The sequence below is a fragment of the Panthera leo genome, chromosome A2 (genome assembly GCF_018350215.1).
Source record: "Panthera leo isolate Ple1 chromosome A2, P.leo_Ple1_pat1.1, whole genome shotgun sequence".
Classification (NCBI taxonomy): Eukaryota; Metazoa; Chordata; class Mammalia; order Carnivora; family Felidae; genus Panthera; species Panthera leo.
The window spans coordinates 81,067,300-81,078,127 of NC_056680.1; the positions used below are offsets into that span (position 1 = coordinate 81,067,300).

A 10,828-nucleotide genomic window follows, 5' to 3' on the forward strand; every position below is an offset into this window, starting at 1 on the left:
TCGGCGATCAAAAAGAATGAAATCTTGCCATTTGCAACTATGTGGATAGAACTGGAGGGTATTATGCTAAGTGAAATTAGAGAAAGACAAAAACTATATGACTTCATTCATATGAGGACTTTAAGACAGAACAGATGAACATAAAGGAAGGGAAGCAAAAATAATATAAAAAAAGGGAGGGGGACAAAACAAAAGACTCTTAAATATAGAGAGCAAACAGAGGGTTGCTGGAAAGATTGTGGGAGGGGGATGGGCTAAATGGGTAAGGGGCTTAAGGAATCTACTCCTGAAATCTTTGTTGCACCATGTGCTAACTTGTATGTAAATTATGAAAAATAAATAATTTATTAGATAAAATAAAATTGCAGGGGCACCTAGGTAGCTCAGTTGAGCGTCTGACTCTTGATTTCAGCTCAGGTCATGATCCCAGTGTTGTGGGATTGAGCCCCATGTCTAGCTCGGCAGAGCGTGGAGCCTGCTTTAGATTCTCTCTCTCTCTCTCTCTCTCTCTCTCCCTCTGTCCCACTCATAGCGCTCACTCTCTCTCAAAAATTATAAAAAATAAAGTAACAATTTTATAAAAGTAATAAAGTTTTTTTGAACTTTATTGTAAACTGTTTTTTACCTTAAGTTTGCATTACTTAATAATATTATTGCCAACTGCATTATTGAACACTTTACTTATTTATTAATTTTTTAAAGATGGTTTTATTTTATTTTTGAGAGAGAGAGGGAGGGGGAGAGAGAGAGGGAGACACAGAATCCAAAGCAGGCTCCAGGCTCTGAGCTGTCAGCACAGAGCCCAATGCTGGGTTTGAACCCACGAACTGTGAGATCATGACCTGAGCTGAAGTCGGACGCTTAACCAACTGAGCCATCCAGGTACCCCTTGAGCACTTTTTATGCATCATCATAATTCATTTATTTATCAGAGTTAATTAATTTTTATAATTTCTTGTGAAATATGAAAGCTACATTTCCTAATAAGAATTTTGGCAAATGAGCTTGTACATCACTGGTTAGTGTTCACTACCTCATAATGCTTGTTAAAAACTGCAGAGTCTTCACCCTGGGCTCTTGTCTAGCAAATGTGGGATGATGCCCAGGAGTTTGTATTTTAAAAGAGTTCCTGAGATTATTTTGATTACAGCTTTAAAACACAACTTTACATCATCATATTTTTGTTACTATAGACTTATTTTCTATAAATATGATGTTAGAAATTACCCTGCTGGTATCTAGAGTCAATTTTCATTAATTGTTTTTTAAAGACAATATTTTGAATTACTTATTTAATCTTACTTGTGGCTTATTAGAAAACACCTGTCTACCAACAGGACATAATTTATGAAATCCTTTTTCTTTTCCTTGTAGTTGATCACAGCCGAGTTAAGTTGACTTTAAAGACTCCTTCTCAAGATTCAGACTATATCAATGCAAATTTTATTAAGGTATGTATTAACTTCAAATGGTGTTTCTCTGCCCTACTTAATGTCTTCCTGCATAATAGTTTTATAAAAATTTTTTAAATTTCCTAAATACCAAGAGCAAAAAAAAAAAAGGAAGAAAACGAAGAAAAATAAAATCACACTTTTATGTGATTTCCTTTTTTTTTTAATTTTATTTTTTATTTTTTAAAATTTACATCCAAATTAGTTAGCATATAGTGCAACAATGATTTCAGGAGTAGATTCCTTAGTGCCCCTTACCCATTTAGCCCATCCCCCCTCCCACAACCCTTCCACTAACCCTCAGTTTCTTCTCCATATTTATGAGTCTCTTCTGTTTTGTCCCCCTCAATGTTTTTATATTATTTTTGTTTCCCTTCCCTTATGTTCATCGGTTTTGTCTCTTAAAGTCCTCATACGAGTTAAGTCATATGATTTTTGTTTTCTCTGACTGACTCATTTCACTTAGCATAATACCCTCCAGTTCCATCCACATAGTTGCAAATGGCAAGATTTCATTCTTTTTGATTGCCGAGTAATACTCCATTGTACGTGTATACACACACCGCATCACATATGTGATTTCCTTCTAACCTTACTCATAAAGTTAGAGTTTTGCTCAGTTTCATGAAAGTTGAGATGGTTTTCTATTTTGTTTCTTTTTTTTTTACATTTAAAGCTTATAAACAGTTTACTGGTTACTAAATTATCTTCTCCATTGTCCCTTTGACAAAGTTTATGTACACAAATGTACAGAAATGCACATACATGGTTGTTCCCTGTTGTTGAACTATATAGGTTGTTTCCAATTTTTCTTGTTGGTAATATTGCAGTGAACATTGTTACTCTTTTGAATCATTTCTTAGGATAAATTATCAGGGCTAGATAGAATTACTGGGTAATACTGATTTAAAATTACAGAATATAAACTTAGATGAAAACCTTTTGGCAACTGTCTGTTTCAAGTGGCAATACAAGTGAATATAAGATTAAATACAGTCTTATAAAAATAGAGATGGAGGCAAACCATTAGACTCTTAAATACAGAGAACAAACTGAGGGTTGCTAGTGGAGGGTCAGGGTTGGAGGGGATGGACTAAATGGGTGATGGGCATTAAGGAGGGCACTTGTTGGGATTAGCACAGGGTGTTAGGTAAGTGATGAACCACTAAATTCTACTCCTGAAATCATTATTACACTATATGTTAACTAACTTGGATTTAAATAAAATTTAAAAAAGATTAAATACAATCCTTATGTAGAGAACCTTTTTTAGATACTCTTAGGTGAAAAGTAGTCATGTTCATACATAGCTGTCAACAGACCAGTGCAAACTACTACTTGAGGTGCTTGGGTCATGATCTCACAGTTTGGTGTGTTCATGAGTTTGAGCCCTGTGTTGGGCTCTGTGCTAACAGTGTGGAGCCTGCTTGGAATTCTCTCTCTGCCCCTCCCCCCCCCCCCAAATAAATAAACTTAAAAAAAATGAAAATGCTACTTGATTAAATAAAAGACTACTTTTTTCCATTAGCTGTTCTTTGTTTTTGAATGACAGTATAATAATTACTTATTTTATATTTGGTATTTATAGATATAAAAAATATTTTGTTGATCAAAATATTATGGTGGTACAAGGTATATGGTAATATTAATATTACCTGTGTCAACAATAAACTGTCATGGTTTAAAATAAAAACTTTTTTCCCCCAAAAAAATTAGTTTTATTAAAATTATGGCAAAACCCAAAACTAATCTGTAGGTGGTTTGCTGTTTCAGATGTTGTTATGTTGATACTATTTTGTAAGGACATTTGTTAAAAGTTCTAGCTTTTCAGGGCCCCTGGCTGGCTCAGTCGGTGGAACATCTGACTCTTGATCTCAGGGTTGTAAGTTCAAGCCCCATGTTGAGTGTAGAGGTTACTTAAATATAAAATATTTAAAAACAAAAAAAGTTGTAGTTTTTAATTCCACTTAGTAACACTGATTTATCGTGTGATTCAACTATGTGCTGCTTTAGTATTTTAGTCCACTGTTTTATTTGGTATATTCCCAGGTTTGTTGTTAGATATATATATAATAGGCACACAATAAATCTTTTAAATTGAGTAGATAATTGAAGGTATCTATGGACGGATCTGGCTAAGAAGGAACTATTAGGTAGTTTTACTCTTGTTTTTAGAATCAAAGCATGCTTTTTATGTTTCTGTACAGTTAGCTTTATGGACTATGTATTGGGGTATTAGGCACTTTTTGAAGAGACAGGTAAATAATAATTTGTAAATTAGCATAAAGCAGTTTAATTATTAATTCTGTGTGCCAGGTCTAATACATACACAAAAATAGTACTTCACAAAAAGCTGAAATGAATTGAATATATTTTGTCATGCTTTTATGTGCTAAAATTATTTGGACATACTTCCAGTGAAAAGAGGAGTATTACTAAGAAAATTTAAACATTAAAATTTAGGTAAGGAAATATTTTTGGTAACTATAATAAATATGAAATTTATTTTTAACCATTTTAGGGTGTTTATGGGCCAAAAGCGTATGTGGCAACCCAAGGACCGTTAGCAAATACAGTAATAGATTTTTGGAGAATGATATGGGAGTACAATGTTGTAGTAAGTAATTTACTTTTCATAATCTATTTTGAGAAGTATTACATGTAATGACATAAGATGTTTTACTGAATATGGAATGAGAAGACCTTCTAGCCATAAGGATATGTTACTTATTGCTAATGTTTACTAAAAAGACAGAAACTGAAGTCTAGGATGTCTCATTCAACACTGACAAGTTAGTCAAAATATTTTAAGAAGAGTGTGATAATACTTTCTTTTCTAAAGTCAGCAACTAATAAGACAGCTACCAACTAAGATGGATTTATATAGATGGATAGAGGGATAGCTATGTGATAGAACAAATACGGTGAAATGTTAATGGTAGACTATAGATGGTGGCTATACAGTATTTACCGTAAAATTATTTCAACTTCGCTATATGTTTGAAACATTGTCAAATGTTGGGATGGGGAAGCAAATCCAATAACATTTATGTTTAAAGACAGTATTAAATGCATTAAACCTTCAGATAATTTTATTAAATATGTTTAAAATATTTCATGGTGCTTTTTGGTTGGGTAAGTAAATACCCTAAAAGTGATATTTTAATATAATTTCAAGTCGGAGGTAGATCTATAAAAGTCCTAAAATTTAATTCATATATAATGCTAATTGAAGCCAATTTAATTTGTTGCTATATAGTTATCCCTTGTTTGGAAGGTGTGATTTTGGGGCGCCTGGGTGGTTCAGTCGGTTAAGCATCTGACTGGCTCAGGTCATGATCTCATGGTTTGTGAGTTCAAGCCTCATGTCGGGCATTGTGCTGACAGCTCAGAGCCTGGAGCCTGCTTCAGATTCTGAGTCTCCTTCTCTCTCTGCCCCTCCCCAACTCGTGCTGTCTCTCCTTCTCTCATAAATAAACAAACTTCAGGGGCGCCTGGGTGGCTTGGTCGGTCAAGCATCCGACTTCGGCTCACGTCATGATCTCATGGTTTGTGAGTTCGAGCCCCGCGTCGGGCTCTGTGCTGACAGCTCAGAGCCTGGAGCCTGTTTCAGATTCTGTGTTTCCCTCTCTCTCTGCCCCTCCCCTGTTCATGCTCTGTCTCTCTCTGTCTCAAAAATAAATAAACGTTAAAAAAAAAAAAACTTAAAAAAAACAAACTTCAAAAAAAAAAAATAGAAGGCGTGATTTTGAACATTGCTTTAATGCCTACTTTTAATGTTAAAACTACTTAATTTTGATGGGTGCCTGGGTGGCTCAGTCAGTTAAATGCCCAACTTCAGCTCAAGTTATGATCTCATGCTCCATGGGTTCGAGCCCCACGTTGGGCTCTGTGCTGACGGCTTAGAGCCTGGAGGCTGCTTCAGATTTGTGTCTCCCTCTCTCTCTGCCCCTCCCCTACTCACGCTCTGTCTGTCTCTCTCTCTCAAAGATAAATAAACACTAAAAAAAAAAATTTAAAAACCTACTTATTTTGACAGGCCAGGTATAATTTTGTTCGGAATAAAAGGTAATTCTTGGAATTTGTATTTTATTTAAAAAAGTAAAATTGTGTTTAGCTGATACATTCTTCATCTCATCCCATCCCCCACTTCTTTTTAGATCATTGTAATGGCCTGTCGAGAATTTGAGATGGGAAGGGTATGTATACCTGTTAACACTTAAAATAACTGTGGAGTGTCCGTTTCATCATTTCTAGGGATATATGTTCCTGGTCCTTTATTATATTCTAAGTAGATACTTCTTTTTTGTGTTCTGCCATTGGTTTTATTTGATACAAGGAACATAATAATCTCTAAAAGGCACATAAACCTTTTTTTTTTTTACATTTTTACATTTCATTTTATGATACACTTAACAGATACCATATTATTACTTAGTCTTCAGATGCTTAATGGTGTTGTAAGTAGAATATTATTTATGGACTGAAATAGAGACGTAATTTAAAACAGGAATAAAATTGAGCAAATGAAAATGAGTTCAATAAAATAATTTTTATTAATTATCATCAGGTTATAGCTTGAATATTCTGATTTCTGTCAGATAATACCACTACATTTTTTTTGTTTTTGTTCATACTATCTTCAGAAGGAAAGAGAACAAAATTCTTAATATGAAGTTTTCAACATGGGTGTTTTTTATACTGTGTCCAAGTGAAATTAGTTTTAAAACCATTGTGATCCCCTCCAGCATCAATTCCAAAGACTTCAATGTTGGAGGTGCTAATATATTTACAGAGAATAAATATTAAGTAAAACTTAAGTGTGGTCTTCTATAATTATGACACGTACATCAAACTCAGAAAACAAATTATGTGGTGATTTGAATTTTCCTTATACTAATATGGTACATGAGTTAAAGTAAACTTTTTTTTAATCTGATGTCAGTTTCTGTGTTTTCTGGGAAGGACAAGAAGCTGAATAATTGGGCACAAAATATTTGTAAAAGTTCAAGAAAAATTCTATCATATGGATTAACTTACTTCTTTTTGTTTGAATAACAGAAAAAATGTGAACGCTATTGGCCTTTGTATGGAGAAGAACCTATAACATTTGCACCATTTAAAATTTCTTGTGTAAGTACCTATTTATATACATATTATTTAATCAGAAATTTGGGATGCTAGACTGAAGAATATAATATGGAATGAACCTAGTTTTACATAAGCCAAGCATTCAGTATTTCCACATAAATCTGTACTTAATTATAATAAATGTTAATAATAATGTTTGTTTTTATACAGCTTTAAATTTTTTTTTTTTTTTTTTTTTAATTTTTTTTTTTCAACGTTTTTTATTTATTTTTTTTGGGACAGAGAGAGACAGAGCATGAACGGGGGAGGGGCAGAGAGAGAGGGAGACACAGAATCCGAAACAGGCTCCAGGCTCCGAGCCATCAGCCCAGAGCCTGACGCGGGGCTCGAACTCACGGACTGCGAGATCGTGACCTGGCTGAAGTCGGACGCTTAACCGACTGCGCCACCCAGGCGCCCCTATACAGCTTTAAATTTAACTTTGAAAATGACTTCATAAATGTGTAATTTCCTAGTAACTTATTATGTTAATTTAGTGTTAGTCTTTGTATATAAGCTGATGATAAGTGTTACATATATAAGAGTAAACAGGGGCGCCTGGGTGGCTCAGTCAGTTAAGCATCTGACTTCTTATCAGGTCATGATCTCACGGTTCATGGGTTGAAGCCCTTTGTCGGGCTCTGCGCTCATAGCTCAGAGCTTGGAGCCTTTTTTGGATTCTGTGTCTCCATCTCTGCCCCTCCCCTGCTCTCTTTGTCTCTCTCTCTCTCTCTCTCTCTCAAAAATGAACATTAATTAAAAAAGTAAACAGTAACTTAACTGTCCTTTGAGTGATCTATTTTTTAACTTTTTAGTTCATTTATTTACTTTGAGAGGGAGAGGGTGTGGGAGGGGCAGAGAGAGGGAGAGAGAGAGAAGCCCAAGTAGACTCCACATGGTCAGCACAGAGCCCGATGTAGGGCTTGAACTCACCAACCAGGAGACCATGACCCTAGCCAAAACTAAGAGTTGGACGCTTAAGTGACTGAGCCACCCAGGCACCCCTTGAGTGCTCTATTTGAATACTGGTATAAAGGTGGGGCAACTGGCTGGCTCAGTCAGTGAACCACGTCTTAATCTCAGGCTTGTGAGTTCAAGCCCCATGTTGGGTGTAGAGATTACTTAAAAGTAAGATCTTAAAGAGAAAAAAGAAAAATTGGTGTAAAGTAGTTTCAAACTGAAATGGGAAGGACCCTTGATGACTGAAGTATAGTTTTGTGTGATAATCTTTCATACGTTCGTTATGCTATCCAGAATTGTTATAATTATATACAAAGATGGGTTTGAGAACTGCTATCCTAGAAGGAAAGATTGATCCTATATGGCAGATAATTTATTATGAAACTTAAAACATATACCTAATATGTTAACTTTGGAAATGAGTTAATAAATTTAAGTTCTAAAACACAGCAGAAATCTAAGTAAATGAATTTAAAGGAAAAAGAATGAAGGGAAACATTTTTTAAAAAGGAAGTAAAATATACGTGAACTTTAGAATAGAACCAACAATTTGCTTTTTGGTTACACCCAATGGCATCTTTCTTAATCACCTGAAAGAAATATGTTGTCTTATTTACTCATACTCAAAGACCATGACTGAACATAGATGAGAATTAAATAACTTCCCTGTATTGGTTAGGGTTTCCCAGAGAAATAGAACCAGTAGGATATGCATATATACAGAGAAAAAGATTTATTATATGGAACTGGCTCACAGGATCATGGAAACTGGCAAGTCCAAAATCTGTAGGGTGGTCAGCCAGGCTGCAGACTCAGGAGAGTTGTGCTTTAGATCTAGTCTGGAGGCCAAGAGAGCTAAAAGGTAGGCAAGGCGGAGACCCAGAAGAGCTGATATTCAGTTCTAGTGTAAAGACAGTCTGCTGTAGAACTGAAGAGCCATCCTTGCCCATGAAAGTAGGCTAGTGGAGAATTTCACTCGGGCGAGGTTGGTCTTTTTGTTCTGTTCAGGCCCTAACTGGATGGAGGGCCACCCATACATACTATAGAGGGCAGTCTGCTTTACTCAGAGTCCACTGATTTAAATGTTAATCTCACCCAAAGACACTTTTACAGGAACACAAGGAATAATGTTTGACCAAACATCTAGGCGCTCTGTGACCCAGCCACATTGACACATGGAATTAACTGTTACATTCTCCAACTGAGAATTGCTGGTTTGTAACTATGTTTTCCATGGTTAAGTAAAATATAATTTCTGTGATTTTATTTTCACTGGTGAGTTCAAGAAGTCCATGGTTTTATGAATTATTTCTACTTAATGACTTTTAAATTCCATACAAAGTTTATTGCTTTCTAGGTTGCTCTACTGTAGAAAGGACTTGAGGTGTGTGGACAGTCTGCTTTATAAATACAATGCGATTTTTGTAATGTTAACTATAACACATAGTTGAACTGCCTGGATTTAATAAGCAGCCAGTATTCTTAAGTCCTGGTTAGAATTAACTGTTTGTGGATTAAATATAATTTTAAATCCTACTGCATGTCATGTTATTTGGAATGGATAAAAACCAATACATACCACATTATGTATTTCTGTGAGAGAACACCTCCCCTCTCACCAATCTATAAAGTATTCTACAATATTATGCCCCTGAACTGTTCAGGAAATCTATTTTCTGTGCAATGTAGTTGTGTTGAACATTTTTAAGTTTGAATACAATAAGATATCTGTACTAAATGTTACAATTCAAGTGAAAATGTATAGTGCTTAACATTCAACAGCTAAATGAGTTGAAATTTTTGAAGAGTTGGGGATCAAGAATAGTAAACAACATTTAAAATAATGAGTAGAGGAGGGTCTCAGTTAGTTAAACATCCTTCTCCTGATTTTGGCTCAGGTCATGACCTCACAGTTAGTATGTCTGAGCTCCACATTGGGCTCTGCAGTGTCAGCATGGAGCCTGTTTGGGATTCTCTCTCTTCCTCTCTCTGCCCCTCCCCTGCTCGTGCATGCATATTTTCTCTCACTCTCTTGCTCTTTCTCAAAAATAAATAAATAAAAATTAAAAGACTTTACTATAATGAGTAAAGAAATGGATTATAATTTGGAAAACTATGACCTTTTTTGGATGACTTTTCAGAGTGAACGAAATGATAATTTAATCATCTTTTGAATAAGTTTGATTTGATTAGCGATAGCTGGTTTGATTTGTCAATATTGGGACTGATCCATACTGAAGAAGCAAATTTCTTCTTTCAAGATTTCAGATGGAAAGTAATTTGTATGTCTTGTGGTTGTTTCCAGCAACTCAGGACTTGTTATTACTGATGTAAATAAAAATCAAGTTTGTAATTAGAAAGCAAGCTGGTGAAAATAACCATAGTACATGACTTGACTTCTTGACAATCAGTTTTTGAGACTGAGAAAAGACAGTATCAGGAGCACTTTTGATTTGGGGATGAGAAAGAGGGTAAAGTGTTGGGACACTGAGGACTAGCCAGGAGGAACTTGGTTGCATGTCGCTGCATGTAACCACTTAGACCAGACGTGGGCACGCTATGCATAGGTCAGTCTAGTCCACTGCCTGTTTTGTAAATAAAGATTTACTAGAATATTGCCTTGCCCATTAATTTACCTGTTTGCCCATCAGAACAGCAAAGTTGAGTAGACAAATCAGTGACTTTTAGAATGGTTGTTTTTGTAATTACTAGATATATCTGGAATTTCAAAGGTTAATTTTATATTGTAGACTTTAAATACGTGGTTTTTGTTTGTTTTGGTGTGTGGATGTTTTGGTTTCAATGTTCTCACTGACTCACTTTTCCTGTATTTAGGAAGCTGAACAAGCAAGAACAGACTACTTCATTAGGACACTCTTACTTGAATTTCAAAATGTAAGTATTTTCCATTTAGAGACCGTTTCTAAGGAAATTTTTGAAGAGAAGGTATATAAATTGCATGCTATCTGGTCTTACATAGTTAACTAAAATAATTAGCAAATTTCCTTATGTAAAATAGTGAAGAAAATCAAAGTGTAATTTTTATTTAGTGTCTTGAGCCTTGAGCTTATCAAATTAAAGTAATATAAATCTTGACTTACTTAAAACAATTTTCCCTAAATTAAATTTATTGTATCTATTTGCCATAAATATTTTTTTCTCTATTACATTAAGCAGATTATAGCATTCTTTCCAAATTATTTACCCACTTTTGCTAGTTTACAACTTTTTAGACATAGATGAACCACCATCAAAGCTAAATCTTCATTTTGATATATATTGCTTTC

The 10,828-nt window shown here is 34.8% G+C and overlaps 1 protein-coding gene across 6 annotated transcripts in view; it reads left to right on the forward strand.

Moving 5' to 3' along the window:
* Positions 1 to 10,828, forward strand: part of PTPN12 (protein tyrosine phosphatase non-receptor type 12) — a 103,523-nt gene that overhangs the window by 52,872 nt on the left and 39,823 nt on the right. For all 6 annotated transcript variants that reach the window (XM_042916310.1, XM_042916270.1, XM_042916259.1 and 3 more), the window contains 5 exons: positions 1,375 to 1,451; positions 3,973 to 4,068; positions 5,612 to 5,650; positions 6,513 to 6,584; positions 10,377 to 10,436. In XM_042916310.1, coding sequence (XP_042772244.1) covers positions 1,375 to 1,451; positions 3,973 to 4,068; positions 5,612 to 5,650; positions 6,513 to 6,584; positions 10,377 to 10,436 — 344 coding nt within the window. The remainder of the gene's footprint in view (positions 1 to 1,374; positions 1,452 to 3,972; positions 4,069 to 5,611; positions 5,651 to 6,512; positions 6,585 to 10,376; positions 10,437 to 10,828) is intronic.